General features: G+C 48.2%; 2 protein-coding genes, 1 long non-coding RNA gene and 1 other non-coding gene across 5 annotated transcripts; 1 reads left to right on the plus strand and 3 right to left on the minus strand.

Annotated features, from left to right (window-relative positions):
- Positions 1-1,347: 1,347 nt before the first annotated feature.
- LOC120696060 lies at positions 1,348-2,054 on the minus strand. The gene is made up of 3 exons (XR_005683999.1): positions 1,935-2,054; positions 1,536-1,837; positions 1,348-1,471 (listed from the first exon to the last, which is right to left on the minus strand). It is a non-coding gene; the product is annotated as an uncharacterized LOC120696060 (long non-coding RNA).
- Positions 2,055-4,383: 2,329 nt separating this feature from the next.
- TRNAL-CAG lies at positions 4,384-4,464 on the plus strand. The gene has a single exon. It is a non-coding gene; the product is annotated as a tRNA-Leu (tRNA).
- Positions 4,465-4,604: 140 nt separating this feature from the next.
- On the minus strand, positions 4,605-6,702 carry LOC120679403 (60S ribosomal protein L34). The gene is made up of 4 exons (XM_039960994.1): positions 6,536-6,702; positions 6,331-6,410; positions 5,041-5,150; positions 4,605-4,953 (listed from the first exon to the last, which is right to left on the minus strand). Exons 1-4 carry the CDS (start codon positions 6,612-6,614, stop codon positions 4,863-4,865), a joined length of 360 nt encoding a protein of 119 aa, XP_039816928.1. The 5' UTR covers positions 6,615-6,702; the 3' UTR covers positions 4,605-4,862.
- A 2,475-nt stretch (positions 6,703-9,177) lies between these two features.
- On the minus strand, positions 9,178-14,266 carry LOC120679414 (apoptotic chromatin condensation inducer in the nucleus-like). 2 transcript variants are annotated; one of them, XM_039961001.1, is made up of 5 exons: positions 13,738-14,266; positions 11,035-13,625; positions 10,124-10,537; positions 9,778-10,013; positions 9,178-9,682 (listed from the first exon to the last, which is right to left on the minus strand). In XM_039961001.1, exons 1-5 carry the CDS (start codon positions 13,929-13,931, stop codon positions 9,431-9,433), a joined length of 3,687 nt encoding a protein of 1,228 aa, XP_039816935.1. In that variant the 5' UTR covers positions 13,932-14,266; the 3' UTR covers positions 9,178-9,430. The 2 variants fall into 2 exon arrangements, with proteins under 2 accessions (XP_039816935.1, XP_039816942.1); XM_039961008.1 differs by having other exon boundaries at positions 11,035-13,628; positions 13,744-14,265.
- Between the last annotated feature and the right edge of the window lie 6,899 nt (positions 14,267-21,165).

The raw sequence follows: 21,165 nt of genomic DNA on the forward strand, positions 1-21,165 counted from the left end.
AGATACCGTCCACCCTCATTTGCTTCACCAAAAATTCAGAAAAAAATTCTCGATTTGTCGTAATACTATTCATATAAAAGACAATAAAAAGAATGTGCTTTTGGTTTGTAAAAATTGGCGGTTCCCGTACTTGCAGCATTCTGAAACTCATAATTCAAACTAATCAGCGCAGTCTCGTGCATTTAGAAAATCAACGACTACACCAAGACGACAGGTCCATAATAACAATAGAGAAACAAGTGACAACAACTAACCACCCCTACCGTGCCGACCTCTCTTACGTTGTGCGTGTACGTGATCTGTAGGGTAGCTATGACGGTCCGGTAGCCTCACGTCTCTGGCAGGACGGCGTAACTGAACCAAAGGTGTATGCAAGCTGGGATCATCGTCCTGGGCAGGCGTAGCAAACAACCGTGTAAAGTCGTCGAAGGAGACCTCGTCGTTGTTTTGAGACCACCCTACGGATTACAAAAAACTTTTTTAAAGCAATGTTAAATAGGTGAATGCAATTCCGTACAAATGATTGTACGTACCCTGTGTTGGAGGAGGAGGTGGTGGTGGTGGTGGTGGATAGGAATAAACTCCTTGATATCCTCCTGGTGGCGGCATAGGGTGATACGAAGAAGGCCCCGCTCCGGTGAACTATTGTGATTCTGAGTGTAAATAGTAATGTATGAGCATTCGACCATAAAACATAAGCAAATAAAATTATGCACCACATATTTACCTAAAGTCCCTGCAGCTGGTGTCATAGAGGTAAATTGAGTTCCTTGAAACGGAGCCCCTTGCGAGGCACCTGACCCTCCATAGGGCTGAGAACCGGGGTACCCGTACCCTGTGTGGAGTCGTACTTAAATATTGCCTACAAACATACGGATCGGTAAATATTACAACATACCTTCGTACTGTGGGTGGTATGGGGGAGGCTACTGCACTGCGGCACCACAAGAACCGACGTGGACGCTTGCGACGATCCGTAGGAATCTTCGTACTCCGTCCGCGTACCAAAGGCCTGAAGAATGCCTCGGGCTCTATCACGTTGAGTGGTCCAGGCCTCGAGTTGCGCCGGCATACTCATCGTAGACCCGCCATGAATCCTCATTACATTCAGTGAGCAATCTAATTCAAGCAACCTACACATTTCGAACTGCAACCAAGAAAACTTAGTCCATAAATCTTAAAAGATTGAAAATGCCGTCAATATTTACTCACCGCCCCAGCTAGTGCCTCATCCCTGTGTCGTGCATAGACATCCTGCGAAGTCGCAACATGCAGCTGTGAATGCATATCAATATACGTCAAGCGGCAACGAGTCTTAGGTTCGTACTAGGTCAGGTACGCCCTAAACGAAGCCTCAGTGTGTGGACCGGTGTCCTTAGCCAACTGCTCGTCTGCATTATCTCACGCAGCCACCCACGGTTGTAACCTAGTGACCCACATGGTGGAGAAAGGATGTCCAGCCCTTGACAAACTGCACGTTAAATAGAAATTAGTGATACGTTATTAGTACATGGGGACTTATACGTTTTTGTTACCTATGATCGTGGCGCTGAACACGATCCAACGCTGAACGCACAGGGAAAGACTGGCGTTGACCAAACTGCCTCAAGACTCTGTCCAGGCAGTGGGCCTCAACTGCAACGTCGTACACCAAAGCTGCAGTAGTCATTCATAGGCCCTGGTCCTGTGTGCAAACCGAAGATATCCCAAGTGGTGCACGTGTGGCTATAGCCGAAGGTCTGTATGGCTCCCACACAATATCTTCTGGGGTCAATCGATCAAATGCCGCAACAAACTCAGGATAAGACCGCCGGGTCTGTACATGTGCCCATATTTTCTGCAAAAATAAAAATTATGTGTCCATAACGAATGTATTGAGAGAACAATGTATGACCATAGTATGCATAGAATACAAATTTTTATCGGGTCCATACCTGTCGAGAGTACCAGAGAGTCCCCATAGTGGGTCTGTCGTCCTCCGTGTCACCGTACATATCCGGCTTGTATGGTGACTGGTCAATCATGGGACGACCGATAGCAAACCTCTCGTAAGACCAAAGCTATAGTAAAATTGGGCACCCCATTAGGACATCATTGCTATCATTCTGCCGTGATGCCTTGCAGAGTCCACGATATGTGCATGCAAGAACCGCTGAACCCCAACTATATAAGGGTATGACATCCTCCTCTGCATCGGCGATCTCCTGTGCGTAGGACAGAAGCACCCTATCCACACAGTGGCCGTGTGAGTTATTGAACATAATGTACCCAAACAACCACAACAGGTATACCTCGAGTGATCTAGTCACGCTGTAGTCATCAGCATCGGCTGCCAACAGGTCCGGCTGCAATAAAGTACGAACATTGAGAATAAGAAACACATGAAGTATTTCAAAGCTATAAAATGCATCAACACATCGTTTTGTATGAAGTTGTACCTGGAACTGTAGGAGCCATGACTTCGAAGGGCCTTTCAACTGTGGGTGCTCATTGAAGTCTTCAGGATCAATCGTGGTGGCAACATCTGCAAAGCGTTGCACAAGGTCCTCCAGCCACGTAGAAGGTACCACGCGGGGCCCGACAACGTCCCTGGTGATAGGAAGGCCAAGTAGCATCGCAACGTCCTGCAGGGTCGGTGCCATCTCCCCACAAGGGAGATGAAACGTGTGTGTCTCAGATCTCCATCTGTCAACGAGAGCTGAAAGTAGAAACCTGTCTAGCTTCATCAAGTCACTCTCAGCAAGACGAGCCATAGTAAGAAGACCTGCCTCGCTCAGCCTGCATTGTATAGTGCACAAACATTAGTACATTATATAACGAAATGTATAACGGACGAAAACAGAAAATAGACGACATATCATCCGGGCAGCCATCGTGGGTCTACAGGAATCAACTCTGCAGGTGGACGTGGACACAACACGTTGAGTTGTTGGTGCTGAACCACAGCAAGAAAGGACCGGTGACCCGAGTCTATTGTTGGGTCCAGCAACGCAGGAGTAACCCCGGCCATACCTACCATGTAAGACCAAAACAATGCAATACAATCACACACATCTAAATTAAATAGTATCATCGTATAACACTATATGTCCATACATAACGAAATTATATTGTTACATGCTACCATCTGGTTCAACTACACATACATACATAATAAAATTATATTGTTACATGCTACCATCTGGTTCAAATACATATCCATACATAACCGAACCTAAATCTTTAATCTAACACTAATCACTACTAACATTAATTAAAATAATTGCTAATGTACCACTAAACACTCCTAACAATAATTAAACTGATTGCTAATCTACTGTATCAACAAAAATAATTATAACATAATCTATTTGTAAAGTGTAGAAAATTTTTGTTACCTGCACTCGCCGGCTTGAAAATCCGACAGGGCTTCGCCGCTTTGCCTCTCCATCACCTCTCCTCTCCCTCCCTCCCTCTCTTTTCTTTCTTTCTAGATTTGTAGTGAGGCAAATGAGGGGGTAGGAGGCAGCCAACCCCTTATATAGGGGGGAGGCGGCCGCCCCGCTGCCGGGCGGCGGGGCCTGCCGCCCCGCTGCCGGGCGATCGGTCCTCTAGGGACTTTTTTGTAAAAATTTTTATAAAATTTTTGTAGAAAAGCCCCTGCCGTCCCGCAGCGGGGCGTCCAGATCCCGGCAGCGTGGCGGTCGGGTATATTCCTGTAAATTTTAAAAACGAAAATATATTTTTGTAAAAAAAAAAAACCGCGCGCGCCATGAACATGGCGCAGCGCAGCGCAGCCTGCGCAGGGACTTGTGGGTCTTGGGGACTCGGATATCTTTGTTCCGACTTCCTAATTCCTAAGAACTGTGGGAGATGTTTTGATGGCGGAAGCTATTGCGGCTCGGGATGGGTTAGTGCTCGCTCAAGAGATGGGGTACCGACGTGTCATCCTGGAGTCATTGCTGGTATTTGGCAAGAGATTAGAGAGCTTAGCAGGTCCTTTGTCTCGTTTGATGTAAGTTGGATTAGACGGGAGGCAAACTCTCTAGCTGATCTTTGTTCTAGGTTTCCTTCTGTAACTTCACCAGAGCATTTGTGGCGTGGCTGCCTACCTCCGTGGTTGTTGGAGGCAGCGGCCGAGGATTGTAACCCGCTGTTTCGGAATGAATAGAAGCTCTCGACTTTGCTCTCAAAAAAAAAAACCCCCAAGATCTCGTTTTCTTTTGTTAACGGAGAGATGAATTTGTTGCCTTGTCGCAACGTGCAATAGAGATATTACTTACTGATTCTTGAAAAAATGTTTACTTTTGTAAATCCAATTGGTAGTATTGCGTGTGTCGAAATAATAGTATATGGGATGCAATCTGTGGTTAATTAAGCTAATTTCAATTAGCGTGCACGCAAGTCAAGATGGCCGAGTTGGTCTAAGGCGCCAGTTTCAGGTACTGGTCCGAAAGGGCATGGGTTCGAATCCCATTCTTGACAAAACAAGTACTTTTTAAATTTCCAGACAATCTCGTATCAGTGTCAAAAAAAAAAAAGACAATCTGGTATCCAAACGACAATACCACCTTCCGAACGTGGAACTATCATTTTAGAGCCACCATGCACTCAAAGTCTGCATCTCAGACACTAAACCCACTCATTACTCGTGTGCATTTGAAGGTGTTTGGTGATTTGGACAAAAGCAACAGAAGGATCATTGTTGTATCATAACCTTCAACATCACAATGGTAGACAGGATTTCAAGAATCATAGAAACAGCACCACGACACACCAGAACACTTAGCTAGAAGAGACTAAGACATCGATCATCACCAATTCACCATTGACAAAAATATCTCCCATTGTTTACAGAACAGGAGCTCAGTTCCATTTCAGAGTTACTTTGAGGCAGTCTTGTCTTTGGTCTTCTGTATTTTCAACACCTTCTTCACAATCTTCTGCTCTTCGACCAGGAAGGCACGGATGATCCTGCAAGGTAATACAGGTCCGCATAAGATTCCACAGATGAAATTTTTGGGGACATTCCATCAGAGAAAATTAAGCCTATATGCTGACCTTTCTCTAACTGCAGTTCCAGAGAGCACTCCACCATAGGGACGGTTCACAGTTCTGCGGTTCCTAGACAACCTGGACCTCTTGTACTCAGCAGGCCTGAGGTGGGGAATCTGTAACCATCGCAGCATTAGCAAACAAGATGGCATATTCAAATCAAACAGTCAAATATAACATGAAAGAATTCTCTAGACAGCAAAACAGATATGCAGAAAAACATACAATGAAACACAATACGTTTCAACAAAAAATAAACCAGGCACCATTTTCCTTAGAGAAAAATGCACCAAGGGAATGAGCTAATGGAATTATGTTTACAAAGAACATATAGTGTTTTCTATAGCCATATCATATTCCTAACGCGTATGCAAAACTTTGAATTGTGAATCGTGATGCATCATCTCAAGCAATCAATGAAAGAGAATCAATAGGAGAGCAACAATGCCAACCTTCCACTGACAGCACATAATCCAATGCTTAAAAGAACAATAAAGACCTTATCCAGCATCGGCTGAGATGGTTTGGACATGTCCAACGAAGGCCTCCTGAGGCGCTGGTGCGTAATGGGGTTCTTGAGCGGGTCGATAATGTAAAGAGGGGTAGAGGTAGACCTAAACTGACGTGAGATGAGTCGGTTAAGAGAGACCTTAAGGATTGGAATATCTCTAAAGAGATAGCTTTGGATAGGAGCGCTTGGAGACTAGCTATCAATGTGCCTGAACTTTGAACTTATTTCTTTCGGGTTTCATCTCTAGCCTACCCCAACTTGCTTGGGAAAAAAGGCTATGTTGTTGTTGTTGTTGTTGTTGTTGTTGGATTATGCCCCCAAATGTTAAACAGCTAAAACTTAATCTTAAGCACATTACAAACCTGCAGAAGTCACATGTGAGAATGCAGATTCGTTACTGGTGCAGCAATTTGCATAACAACTGCCACACTGTACAAACAAACCATGATTTCACAACGAAAGTCATTCTATGGACTCCACACGCAGCAAACTGACATCAGCACCTACCAATTGTAGGTTACACTGCAATTGTCACCGTTTTCACACTTCAAGAAAAGTGCTAAACACTAAATTCTAAAGTAACATAAAGGTCGAGATTAACATCTAACTCCACTACATTTTGTAGAACAGATTAACCAACCACCCCAAACACCCCATTTCCCCACCACAGTACCTACTTCCAACACGAATCGCCCTACCAAACGGAAAGACCAGCTGAACAATGAGAACTACATCACACAAGCTGTGCTACGGCCTACGATATGCCTAGAAAAGCAGGGACTCACCCCCTGGATCTTCTTCCCGGTGACGGGGCACTTGGGCCCGCTGGCTCTCTTCTTGGTGTACTGGTACACGAGCTTGCCACCTGCAAGCACAAGCCGCAAACCGATCGAACACATCAGAACCACACCCAAAGCAGATCAAAAGGACCACCAAAAATGGAGCGGAAACAGAAGAGAAAAGGATGGGGGGCGAGGAGGGGATCCGGACCTGGGGTCTTGACGACCCGCGTCTGGTTGGACTTGGTGGCATAGCTGTGCCGCTTCCGGTAGGTCAGACGCTGCACCATCTCGTCGCCGCCGCGCACGCCGCCGGTGGATAAACCTTGGTGGGAGGCTGGAGGAGAAAGGCCGCGGGAAAAGAGAAGCGAGCGCGTGGCGGCGGCAAGGGGTATATAAATGGCTGCGTCGCGAGGGCTTGACCTAAATCGGACGGCCAGGATCGGTGCGATGCACTAACGGGCCGGGCCGAAGTAAATGGGCCTTGACTTGAACACTTAAGTGGGCTGTATATATAATTGATGATGGTTTGAACGCGAATCCATTATGGCGCGCGAGCGTCAGCAAGGGTGCTGGCGCTCGATTCCAGACCGCGTTTCACGTGGGTGGAGCCTGCTGAACTATTTTTTTATTTCTCATCTAATTCATTTCCTTGCACGCATCCAATTTCTTTCCTCGCATGTTAATTTGGCTTGTGTTAACTAACTTTTCCATGTGCACATCGCAAGCTGTAAGATATAAAAGTCTAGTTATGTAATTTAGAGTCACATACTCTTTTCTTTACCTTTTTTTTCATTCTTTTTTGTTTTACCTTCTTTATGTTTTGTTTTCAATGTTCTTTTTGACAAATACTGAGTTCAAAGTAAGCTAAAAAGTTAACTCGATAAGTTGTATTTTTACAAGTTGTATCATGAACTTATGCATCAAAGTTGTGTGAGAAGTTTTGGTGAAAGTTATGTTCAAAGTTATCATTTGGTAAGGAGGTTGGAAGAAGTTATGCGTAAAATTTATAGGTGTCATGTTAAAAAATTATCCAACAAAAAGTTGGTTGAAAAAAGTTATGCATAAAGTTTCAAGTATAGTAAAAGTTGTGCTGAAAAATTATCATCTAGGAGTAATAGTTATATGTAAAAATTTATACGTGTCAGTTAAAAAATTGACCTATAAAAAGTTGGTTGGAAAAAAGTTATGCATAAAAGTTCAAGTATAGTAAAAGTTGTGCTGAAAAATTATCATCTAGAAGTAATAGTTATGCTGGAAAATATCATCCAATAGTTATCTAAAAAAAAGTTATACATACAACTTTTACTCATAACTGTTTCAGCCTACCTTTACTCATAACTTTTACCCATAACTTTTACTCAAATCTGAACATAACTTCTATGTAAATGTTATCAGAAAAATTTCTCACACAACTTTGATGCATAAGTTTGGCATGTGTGTGTAAAAAAATACAACTTTTCGATATAACTTTTTATCATAATTTGTATGGAAATATTTGTCATAAAAACATCTTCCAAACACAAGGTAAAAGAAGGTAAACAAAAAAAGATAAAAGAAAAGAAAAAGAAAGAGAATACTAGATATCACACAATGTAAAGGAAAAATTAGAAAGGAAAAGAAAAAATAAAGTAATTGATACCAGGCACATCACGTATGCAACTGGTACGAGAATATGAATTCCAACTAGACTAGACGATAAAAACATATACACGTAACCACCTGACTCTAATTGGATTTGAGGGAAAAGATGCTTCGTGTGGAAAAAGAAAAACCGAAGGGAAAAGCAGTTGAGGGCCACGTGCATGCGGTCGGATCGATCGCCGTGAAGCTCGCTAACAGACGCTATAACTACCTGTCGGAGACCGCGCGCTGGAATCGCTCCTGGCGCGCTGATTAGCATCCCCCTGGTTTGAATAGTGTTCCCTCCATTTCCAATTGTACATCACTTTGACAAATCAGGATATATATTTTTTATTATGTAGCTCATCTAAATATAGCCTATAATTTGAAACGGAGAGGCTACTCTTATTTTATTTTATGTAGTTTGGCTACCTCTTTTTGACCCATATCTTCATTGTGACTTGTGAGTCATTGAAGTGCTGCTCTTAAAGAATATGAGAGATCAGTTTCCTCCTTTACTCAAAAAATTATGAAGGGCAATAGCTCTTTGGGGCACAGCTACCTCTTTTTTTTTCAGAACTGTTGCATCCTGTTGCATCTGCCGTTTGGGGCTCTAGCTCCTACTCCCTGCCGATAATGAAGGGCAATAGGCCCCCGGCGCTCCATCATTGCCACACACCGTCCCGCCGCACTGAATCTGAATGGTTGCCACTGCCAGCCACTCTGTACCTGGCTGCCGAGGCCTTGCTTGGTTCTGCAGCTGTGCGCCTGTGCTGGGGCGCCTCCGTTAAGGTTGCCACCCCATGATCCAGCTCGTACTACTGTCCACTGTTGAGCCTACTCAGCTGCATCTCACTTCCATCAGCTTTCAGTTATGAGATGTGTTGTTTTCTGGGAACAGTGTGCAGTGTTTGCAGTTAGGACTTGGGTTGTTGTTAGGATCAGGTAGGGCAGTGTGGTGGTCAGTAGACAAATCAGGATCGAGAACTGTTCCTCCAGAGGTCAGGAATGACAGTGCAGTTAAATCCTGGTACAACCTTGCAGAGTGCAATTGGGATGGGCCAGTGCGTGCTGCAACCCTGTGAAAACTGAACGTGCAGTCGGCTGCTGCTTGTTGGAGTGCAGTTCTTGTAGGTTACTACTGTCTTTGTACTGGCACGGCATGATCAGATGATGTGGCGACAGAGAGTAATACTTAAATATGCTGAAGAGGCAAAATGTACATTGCGATGGTTGATCTAATGATTAATGAAACTTTATATAGTTTCTAATCTCTAGGTAATGTAAGTACCATGGCGGGTATGGACTCTGGATTGTGGCATGTCTTGTTTATCAAGTTACAATTATAATTACGAGCCTGTGTAAAGGAATGGACTGCCAAAAGGTTAAAACAAAATCCTAAACCCGTGGATTGATTACATGGCGAAGATATTTTTTTAATCGAGAACAAGGAACAAAAAGGAGAACATATATATGTACTCTCTCAACAGGGGAACAACAAAAATGAAGCCTCCCTGTGGATCTTCCTATCTACCAGTATGATCTTGTCCAGCTTGGCCTTGCACCACTGCAGCTGCTCGCTGGTGATCCTCGGCATCCGCAGCACCCGCGCCACCAGTTTCATGTCAACCTGCGAGAAGAAGAGGTTCTGGTTCGACCTGTCCTCCTTGGGCTTCTTGAACTTCTTCACGATGCAGTTGCCGGTCCGGAGGAGATCCTTGAGCCTCTTCTCTTTCTGCATACATTTCAGGATCCAGGGTCATGGCACTGGTACTCCTGCTAGCACTGTAGCAAATAACCTCTTTTGCCAGCAGTATGTTACACACTTACCTTCTGTAATGTGGCATGGATGTGTGCCATAAGATCATGATCTGAAGGGTCCTGAAGCTCGACGTGAGTGCTAGATAAGCCCTTGAGCACTGATGCCGGTGTCGTCTCGACTTTGTCGGCCTTGATGAACTCCCACAGGATGCGCATCGCCTCCTCCATGATTTCCTCCAGCTCCTCACTGGTGATGACATGGTTCCCCTTGCGCTGATCCTCCATCCTGTCTTTCAAACTGTCCTCTGCAAACCAGCATACAGGCATCAGGGTCAATGCTCTTCATTGAAAATTCAGCAGAAAACATGGACTGCTGACTAGATTTTCAGCTCTGAAGTTTGAAACCGGCGCTCACCTTTTATTACGGGTACTTGCAAGAGATTCCGGAGGACGCAACGGTTGTTGATGTAGTTTGGCAGCCTGGGGCCCTTGAACGATTCGTCCTCCACGAACCTCTGCACCACAACCTGAAACTGCTGGAACTCTCCGGCCACCTGGTTGTACTGATGGCTGTGGTAAGGGTCAGACTCCGGCAGGTCACGGGCCTGCTCGTACTGCCACCGGAGGAACTCCCATGAGAGGCACATCTGGCCGACGTACACCGTCTCCAAATCATACCGGAGCTCCTTGAGAAACCGCTCCGACGGGTCCTCTGGGGATCTCCGACGCGACGACGAGCGGAAATTGTGTGACAGGATGGATGTCATCGTCGGTGACAAGGACTTCAGAGAGCTGGCGGACTGCTGCGGCCCTCTGAGCTGTAGGAAATCTGCAGCCAAATTTAGTACGACCATATATTTAGTATAGACTTCCATTTCTTGGAGCCTGTTTATGAGGGATGAAATTTCTACATAAAGCAGGATAAAGCTGTGGCAGTCCTTAACCAGTCTTTAAAGGGAAGAGGCTTCCTTTTCTTGGCATGTTTAGTTGAAGAAAATAATTTCTAGGAAAATCCAAAAAAAAATGCTGCATCAGTCCTGAACTAGCTTTAAAGATGTAGATGAAGCTTGATTCCAACAAAAAGTCGCAGCACTGACTAGAATTTCACTATTTAAGGCTTCCACTGCTCTTTTTTTTTTTAATTTTCCACTGCTCCTTTAACTATCCTAATGAAATGCATTTCTTTTTGCTAAAGTGCGATTCTTGATTCTTATCTCTAAGATAAACGGGCAAAACATAAATAGATTTGCAATTGCACCCAAATAAAAATGACTGGAATCAGACTAAGCAATGATAAATTATTTGTATCTGATAAATTAATCATACCTATTGCATACATCTTTTGGTAACACAATATGTCGAACTTCCTCATCCTCTCCCTGTAACTCTTGTAGAACTTGTTCAGCTCGTCCATCGGGTCTTCGCGCAGGAACTTAGCATCGATCCTCCACGGCTTGAGGTCCTCCATTGGCGCCTTTGGTGTCTCCGACTCCTCCAGGATCGTGGGCAGCCCGATCGACCGCACCTTCTTCAGCTCAAGCTTCAGCTGCTCTATCAGATCCTGGTGCTCCCACAGTGACTCCAGTTCGTCCTCCTCCTCTTCTGTCAAATCCTTCCAGTTGACTTCCGGATCATCCCCTTCCTCGTCATATATCTTCGCCTTCCCGGTGACTGAAATATAGGCTTGCCGAGCGGCATCGTCCATATAATCATTTGCACTGGCTTCTTCCTCATCTTCTCTGGTCTCTGGAATGTTCTTGGAGTCAGGAACTACTCCATTTCGATTGTCACTTACACTGAATTTTTCCTCCTGAGCCTCTGGGATGCTCTTCTCATCAGAAAATACTGCAAACGACTGATCATTTTTAGCGCTGAAAGTCACTTTCTTCTCATAAGAGGTAAGCTCATTTGAACGGTCATTTCTGCCAACAAATTCTTCCTCTGCTGCATCCAGGCCTCCCTCATTAGCATAAGCCACTGCGGGTGTTTGATCATTTCTACTGATAATATCTTTCCAAACATCAGAAATAAGCTCATGAGAGTGGTCATTTGTACCGACAAATCCTGTCTCCAAAGGCTCTAGCCTTCTCTTGTCGTCGAAAACTATTTCATATGACTGACCACTTTCACTGGCAGTCTCTCTCCTGTCGTCAGATCTGTGCTCAAATAAATGATCAACCGAACCGTCATCTTCCTTCTCTGATGGCTCAGGGCTTCTATTGGCTGGGCCAGCAACTTGGTCTGATGATACAGCAGCTAATTCTTTCGCAGAGACTGCCTCTGGACTTTTCAGAGTTTCAGAAATGGCTGCACCTGGGTAATCATTCAGAGTGATGGTTTCCTTCTCTGAATGATCCATACTGTTGTCAGCAACAGGAGCCAGATCATAGACCGGTGCCGATTCCATCTTCTTGCCCTTCGTCGAGTGCTCGTCGTCACTCATGCCGACGTCCTCGTCAGACTGTGCTTCAGCTTCCCTCGATACCTTCTCCTCGTCCTCCTTGTACTCGACGTCCGGCGAGGGGCTGCGAGACCACATGTCTTCAGGGAACTTAGGAGAGCCATCGGGAATGGTGTCAGGCGAGCCCTGGCCGACCGAACCCGGCGACACCGTCGTCGCCGAGTCCTGGTACGACTGCTCCAGCGTGGCCGCCGCCTCCAGCGCTTCGATGGCCTTGAGCATCTTGGCCTTGTAGTTTTTGAGGTTGCCGGAGTCGCGCGCGGATGCCGGGAAGTCCGTCTCCGAGAGGAACCAGTCGCTGTCGGACTCGACGACGAGGTCCTTCACCGAGTACCCGTCGCTGGCGCTGGACTCGGAGTCGGAGTCGCCGAAGCCGGAGAACTCCGAAGCGAAGCTCATCCTCGCGCCGACGGCGCTGCCCCTGGACGCGGCGGACGGAGAGCTCGCCGGCTTCCGCGTCTGCAGCGGCGTCGTCTTCGCGGACGCCGCCACGCTCTCGCACACGTCGGGGGAGTTCGCCGGCTTCCGGCTCCGCGACGGCGTCCTCTTCCCGGAGGATGCCACGCTTTCGCACGCGTCACGCGAGTTCGCCGGCTTCCGGCTCCGCGACGGCGTCCTCTTCCCGGACGACGCCACGCTCTCGCACACGTCGGGCTCGTCCGCCGGGTTCCGGCTCCGCGTCGGCGTCCTCGTCTCCGGCGACGCCACTCTGTCGCGCAGGTCGTCGGGCTCGTCCGCCGGCTGGAAGTCTCTCTCCGTCAGGAAACCGCCGCCGCGGGGGACGATGCTGACCACTGGTCGCTCCTCGTGCTGCTCCGGCGGCGGCGGCGGCGGCGACGACGGCGACGGCGGCATGAAAGACTCCTGGACGCGCACCGTAATGGCCTCCGGCTCCCTGACGAAGCCCCGGAAGTCGCGCTCCGTCAAGAACTGGTAGTTGTGCGTGGTAGCGACGACCATTGATGGCGCAACCTGCTCCACAACCTCCCTCCTCTGCTCTTCCAACACGCGCTCTGTTTCCTCTGCTTCAACCTCATCGTGTTCGTGCTTGCCCGCCGATTCCAGAGGAACTGACGGCGCCTTCTCTTCCTGCAGGTCTTGCTTTCCCTCTACTCGGGCTGGTAGTTCTCTGGGAACCGCCGGCGGCGGCGCCTCCCGCGGAATTTCGGGTATCTGGTGCTGGAACTTGAAGCTGAGGCTCGTCGGCGTCGACGCCGGCGACGGCGCAAACGGCTCGGGCTCGACAACCTCGTGCGCCGTGCCGGAGTCGACGTGGCTGTACTCGTACGAGGCCATGCCCTCCATGAAATCCTCCTCGGTCGCCTGCATGAAGCTGAAGCTGCGCATCATCTCCAGAACCCGGTCATCGCCCCTGCCGGAAGCCTCCCTCTCCTCGGCAGCGGCCAACGCGTCGCGCCGCGCCTTCTTCTCGGCCTCCTCCCTCTCCTCATCGCTCCTGCAAAGGAGAGAAAGCCCATCATCAACCCGTCGTGTCAACGAGCACGGCAAATCAGCACGATCGATCAGAATTCAGAATTCATGAAAAGCTCTGTGTGTTTTATTTTTACCTGGAGGAGGAGGAGGACTTGGACCCGGAGGCGATGTGGATCGCGGCGACGAGCGCGACGGTGAGGAGCCAGAAGAAGAGCGGCGAAGTCGAGTACCCCACCACGGTGCGGACGAGCCCGTACGAGCCGCTGGCCGCGGCGGCGGCGCTCACGCCCGCACCGCCGCCGCCGCCGCCTCCAACCCCGGCGTCCATGGCTGGCTGGACCCTCACGCCCGGCGGCTAACCCACCCTCCAAGCCAGGCACACCATGGAAAGCCTGGTACCGCCGCGAGGTACGTAGCGGCGGGGGCAACGGCTACCGATCGGTCCTGCTACCCCGGCCGCTTTCTACACGGCACGGCGGGCGAAGAGGGCGAAGAAAACAACGCGCCACCGGCCGTATCGAGCACGGGGGAGCAGCAGTGGAGACGAGAGGAGGAGGACGAAGAAAGATAGCAGGCGGGGGCGATGGGAGATCGAGAGCGACTTGTCTGGGATGGGGCACCGCAGCGCAGCGCAGCTAGCCCGCGACGGCGAGAGGCGGGCGGGGCAGGGCCGGGGGAGGCTTCGGCTTCAAAAAAGAGGGCGACCGCGTCGCGCTACAGGGAGGCGGGGTCGCACCTACACCTTGACGTGACTGAAGATGGCAACAGGTAAAATCCGCGCGGATATCAACTTCATAGTCTTGTACCCGCATGTTAAAATCCGCACCCGCACCCGCGCCCGCAACCCGCAACGGGTAGGAAACGAAACCCGTACCCGCTATCCGCGGATACCCGCATACCCGCGGGCACATCCGTATACCCGCAAATTTTAGAAAATCAAGCACACAAGCACATTTTAATAGTATGCAAATATTAATATATCAACGAATGCACCTCTATGTCTAAACACTAATAAATTATAACCTAATAAGCAACACGTCAACACCATTTATTTGATGAAACAAATAAATCTTAGCAAATAAATGAACTAGTCTCATACATAATACCTCACAAGAGTCATTGATTGCGGGTTTACAGATTCGGGTATCAATTTTTCAAACCCATTTGAAGATATCCGTTGGGTTTAGAGTTGTACCCGCGCCCGTGCCCGCGGGCACAAACTCAAATCTGTATCCGCGCCCGTCGGGTTTGGTATCCGCAGGTACGCGGATATTTCGTACCCGTTGGCATCCTAGACGTGACGTGCGCCGCGTGCACCGGGCCGAACCACTCCCACAGAACCAAGGTCAGGTCGGGGAGGCCTGGCCGCTGGCCGGCCGGCGGGTCAGGGTCGCCGCCGCGATGCGATGAGGCGGGATCGAGTATCCCTCCCGTGTCCGGCGGGGCCGGGGGACGGTGGCGGGGCGCGGGGGCGGCGAAAGATTTGGGCGGGCGGGTGGGGCGTCGGCTTCGCGTGCGACCAGGTGTCGCGCTGGGGGTTAGGTTAGTGCGTGGAGGCTGACTCGGCCGGAGTAACAACCTGCGACCGGCCCGGGCGCGGCCGCGGCCGGTCGAGCGGCCAGCCGGTGCCGTTCTTCCCTTCCAAAGCCACGCGGGGTTTTCGTATTCTTTCCTTGGATGATACTTTTGGTAGCTTTGCACGGCGCAAGGGAATGGACTTCGGCAATTAAAAAAAGGAAATGGACTCGGCTGACGGTGCGTCTCTGCTATAGGCAGGGAGAAAAAAAAAGGAATATATGGTGGTCGATCAACTTATTATTTATTCCCTCGCCATTGAAAACACTGGTCTTGATGCTTGGAGTCCACCTCGGGTTGCCAAGGCAGGGGATAGATTATATGGAAGGAACTGAATTCTCTACAGCTTACAACTTCCTGTGATAACGTGGCATTTTTTTTCATAAAGGCTGGATATTTCAGCACCGCATCATCATCGGTTGCCTTTTCTCGTCGCCTGATAGCGTTGGCGCCTTCCATCAGGAAGCATTTTATTATGGTTCGCCTTTTTTTTCTTATAGCTGAGAGATTCTTGTCGCGCGATAATGAATTGCCCCCCCCCCCCCCCCTACCAATGCAAATGCGTCTGGGATATGGGATTCGCTGCTTTTCATGGTGCATCATCCGTGCGGATTTGGAAAAGGACGCTGTGGAGTTCACTCATGCCTGTTGGCTGCTTTATTTTGGTCGCTATAAAGTCAGCCATCCTATGCGCAAAACACAGGTTTTCCCTAAACTTTTGGTGTGCCCCCAGCTTGTGCTAAGGAATTATGTGCGGGGAAGTACATGTCTCGTGCGTAACTTTGTCCTGTGCGTGTGTGCTAGGATGTGTCTCATGACTCATGTTTTGGCTTAAAAGATTCGTCTCTTCGTTTACAATTAAACTATGTAATAAGTTATTTTTTTCAATTGCATTTAGTGCTTCATGCATATGTCTGAAGATTCGATGTGATGGGTACTGTGAAAATTTTTTTGGAACTAAACATGGCCTTAATGGTTTTTGGGTATTAGAGGTAAGACATAATAACACATTTTATTTCTTTTTTGTGAAATTATGTATTAGAACTGAAAATAAACAAATTATGTATTTTAGACACTCCAGCATATTACCCTACCTACACTTATAGCATATACGGTCACAGCTAGTTTAGACCAATATTGGTGTGTAAAAAAAATCAGAGTGTTGAGGTCTCGAACTCCCATGGACTAAACCTGATTATATATTCCCTATAGTACTACCACCAACAAATGGAAAATTCATGATTAAATGTTATCCATACACTTCAGATCCCATGGTAAAAAAAAAGTAGCCAGTAGCCACCTCAAACTTATGTGTCCTATAGAACTTCCCCCCAAAAACATATTTCCTCTGTTCTTTTTCTTTTTTGAACTTTTATGTAGCTTTGTGATGAAAAACATTCCCTTCTTCTCGTTTTTATATGTTACCATTCAAAGAGGACCATATATATACCCCTTTGCTCATTGTGTTTGCTGTATTTTCTAACATATAGTAGTTTGTTTTGTTCACTGGTCATCGACTCATCGTGAGTAATTGAGGAATTAGAAATGATAGGCAAAACATAACTGAGGGGAAAAGTAAATGATTCTTTACTTATAGCTTTCCTTTAAAAACATTTAATATTATGCAATATTGAAATTTGAAATTCTAAATGCGTTATAAATACCTGCTAATGTCAAATAAAGTTTTGCCCTAAATAGAAGCAAAACGTTGAAAATAAAACATAAATCATGTTGGTATCCCTGATAATCATGGTGATGTTCCTATTGAAATACATTCCATATATCTGCCACTAAGCATATTTACTGATTCTTTGTAATACGGCTTGGAAACTAACAAAGATATACTCCGGTCTTGCTTTTGATGACATCGTCATAGGAATTGGACCTAATCATTTATTTACTACTTTCTTGGTGTATCCCAAAGCAAAAAATCTTTCTTTATGGCTACTGAATGGAGGAGATAAAACTGCTAATAAACATATTTACAAGCAAGACTAAATGTTTATGAATAAATTTCTCTCATACAAATATTTATGAGTGGGGCATATGTGCCCCCTCCCATTTTAGAGCAGCTCCACGGCTAAGGAATCACACTATGGGCTATTCAATCCGAACGTCAACATTAGAGCGAATCGATTTCTTCACCCTCAAGGCTGGGAAATTAACATGTTAATTGGTGCAAAGATAGATTTGAAGCAAGGTGTGCTGTAATGCTAGAACATAACATATATATAGCTTTTAATGCACATTTTTTGTTTACACATAGCCAATGGGATAACATATACAACTGTTTTTGTGTTGATGAGATGGCAGCAGAAATTGAGATTTCAATCAAGGCATATCGAGATGGCGGCCGCCAAATCTAATAAGTTTACGGTGCCCGAACCATGTCATCCTTGTCTAGCTAGGGGAGAGCAAGAGGAGAAAAGTAACGTGAACTTCATCGTTTTGGATTTGGGATCAAAATTTTTTTCCTTAGCCATTTGTGGTGCCGACATTACTGTTTCCTTTTGGTTTGCTTGTCTCCACACGAACTCCAAATAGATTCAGCTGCTAGGAGAGACTCGATTGGCACAAAAATTTTATACCATGAGCTAAGAATTTTAAAAGGACGCACAAACCATAAGCCACGCAAAACCACCGGAAAAAGCACCCGCTTTTTCGACCACCGGTCACACTCGCACACGCCAGACAGGGGCGCGGTACCTCACGCCGCACTCGTCTCTACTCCACCACCACACACGACGAAAAGGCGAGGCCCTCATCACATGGTGTCAAATCTGCACGCCCAAACCCGCTAAACGCCTAAACCCCCATCCCTTCTGCCCGGCCCTACGCCCGGCGCAAATCCAAATCGCCCTCCTTAACTGCGCGCAAGCCACCAGTTCGGGGCCACCCTCGCCGCTCCAGAAACGCCACCGGGGCTAGCAACGGTGCGGGGGCCATGGCGTTTCGGTTCGCGGCGGTTGGCTGCTCGTCGTCGCGGCGCGGGTGAGGCCGCCGCGCGCGCCCAGGGGACGAGACAAAACGGGCGCCGTACGGCCGACGGGCCCGTCCACGGCTCCGGCGCGTCGCCGTGCGCGCACCGCACGCGGCGGCAGGTGTCCAGTGCCCTGCGCACACGGGCGCTGCGCTGAGGTCTGCAGACCCCAGGCTTCCTGAACATTTGAACCAAGAGCATCTGCAGAAAAGTGAATGCAACCAGGTGCGTTAGAATCTTTCAAAAAAACAAAAAACAAAAAACAGGTGCGTTAGAATCTTTTTAAAAAAAAAAACAAAACAAAACAGGTGCGTTAGATGCAGCAGCACCACTCCGTTCCGCAGTGACGCTGTTCGACTAATCCGCTAAGACTCAGTCACGGAGAAGAAGATTACGCCATCGAAGCGTGGTGTATTCTAGTATTCACACACCTGGAACTAACGCTTCGAGAGCCTGGCCATGACCCATGACAAGGACAGACTCCGCCCTCTCTCTTTCTCTCTGGGCCAAATGTTCTCCGAGCTCAAACGATAATTCCGCGGCCGCGACAGTTACTCATCCACAGCGACCTGTCCCCGCCGAGAAAACAACGTTCTTGACGTGCGCCTCCACATCAGCGAAAGTAAAATCTCACCTCTCGAAGGAGGTTGCTTGGGTTAAACACAAACCACCCAGCACGGCCGCCCACGGTGAGGTGTTTGTTTCAGATGGTGACCGGGGGTGAAGGGAAATCGGTGGAGGTGGCCTCCGAGTCACCTTCAGGTTTCCATCTTCCCTCCGTGGAGGCCTGCTGGTCCTTGGAATCCAGGTGGTTTGGAACCGTCCGGTTCTAGAGCAGGAGCAGTGACACGCCACGGGGGGTTGTGGTTTGGCGGTTTCATCTAGCACTTTACCTGTTAGATGGGTCACCCCTGAAACGGATCCCATTAGGGCACTTTAACAGCTCCTTTGTGTGCGTCTCACTCTATTTTGGCCTGTCAGCTGCTGATCTCGACTGAAGTTTTGTTTGCGCTCTCTGTGGAAGAACAAAGGATGGGAAGTTGCAATCCTAGGCGTGAGACGTCATTGATGCGGTGCTCTTGTAGGGCTTTGTCTGCTTGGGAATTGCTGATTGATCAGCATCAGCAACAACAGTAAAACTTCGTTTTCGTTGGGAGCGAGGGGGGAAAAGAAAGGGCTGCCTAGCTGTCATGGAGTGAAAAACCGACAAGTTTTCGCCATATGGGGAGGGGCAGAGGCTGGTGAAAGCGACCACAAAAAATATTGATTGCATATGCTGACGAGGAAGAACAAACAAAGCATGATCGATCGGGTATAGGAGGAAAAGAACGAAGCACTTGTGGAAAAGATCAGTCCAAAACAAAAAAGAAGGTACTGTTCCATTGAGAGAGAAATAGCCCAGAAATTTACCAAAAAAACAAACCCAGGAATTATAACTGGACTCGCAATGATGAGAACCTTCTTTTTCTGTCAGTTTCGCACAGACGGAAATTTCCAATCCTTTCCCAAGCAAAAAAAAAAAGAGAGTAGAAATGGTCACGGTTCTCAAACAGTATGAACATTTGACCATTACCGTATCCCGACGAAACATCAGCTTTTGACATGCTGCGTGCAGAATGCGGTTCACCTAAATTTCACGCGCCAGATTGCTCTGGTGGCAAGTCAACACCATCGATCAACTGCCAGGTGTGCCCCCAAAACGGCAGCCATTGAGGAGCACCGCTACGGTTCCTGTTCTTCCGAAGTCTTCAGAATCAATCGGAAAAGGGTCGGCGGCCATCATCAGCAGTTAATGCACCTACAAACTCGCCTGCTAATAACAACAGAAAACTACAGCCAAATCATCCCGGGCCCTTAACCACCTCCAGCGGAGTCGTCACACTCATTCCGCAACAGATTTGCTTGTGCTTGCGGAGCCTTCCACTCCATTGTCCATTCACGCCGGCCCCAGGAGCGTAATAATCTGTTCTCAGCCCACTTAATCAGGCCGCAATCGATGCGATTTTGATGTTTTTTCTAGAAGAAAAAGGAATTTATTTCAGGATAGCGCACGGCTAGGGCTAGTCCAACTCCAACCTCCTGCAGCTGCAAGCCTTTTTGGTGTTTCTTTTTTTGTTGTCCTTCATGGCGATTTTCAGTGGAGTAGTATATTGGCAGCGTCTGCTTGCCGCTTGGCAACCCCCACGCACCTAACGCTCAGCCACGTCCAGCTGAGCTCACCTGAGTTCAGGCAAGGACGCTGCCGCCACGAAACAAAAGGGGGAGCCTGGATTCCAGTGGCCCCTGCTTGTTGTTGCCTTGTTGGAGTGGTGGCTCGCCTCGGATAGCGCCGGGAACGGATGGTGAGCGCAAGGTTTTCGAGGACCACGAGGCCCGGCCGTCCCAAAAGAAGGCGAGGCAGCTGGCACGTAGCAGCAGCAGGAGGATGAGGCAGCAGCCCTGCTAAGATACTAGACTAGATACGGTCGATCTTTGCGTTCAGCTATGGCTAGCACGAGGCAGCAGCTCGCTCGCTAGCTACTTTGTGTGTCTTTCCAGCTACCCGATGCCAATGGCACTGCGATAACGATACGCGCAGGTGAAAGAAGAGAGAAAAGGTCGGGAGAGCAGAGCAGCGATGCTAAGCAAACGCTTGTGCGGAGAGGGTCGGGAGCACGTGCCCGTGAGCCGGAGCGCGATCGATGCAGAGGCATCATCCAGTTGCCGAGTTGCGGCTCTCGGTCCCTCCGGTTTTTTTTTTTTTGAGCACTGTCCCTCCGTTTGCTTTGCACAGGGCCTTGCCCTTGCCGCTGCGTCTCTTCCGTGTCCGCCTGCCGTGCGGTTCGGTTGGTCGCCTGAAATATTCGTCGCCAGATGCGAGAGCGAGAGCGACGGCGCCCTCTCCTTCCTTCGATGCTAATCAAGGTCAAGGTCGCCGTGCTATTTCATCAATAATATATACACACAAGTATAAGCGTACGGGGCCCGGCCAGGAAGCTCCGCCTCGGACCACCGCCGTTTGGCCGTC

Source organism: Panicum virgatum, chromosome 2K, assembly GCF_016808335.1.
Source record: "Panicum virgatum strain AP13 chromosome 2K, P.virgatum_v5, whole genome shotgun sequence".
NCBI lineage: Eukaryota > Viridiplantae > Streptophyta > Magnoliopsida > Poales > Poaceae > Panicum > Panicum virgatum.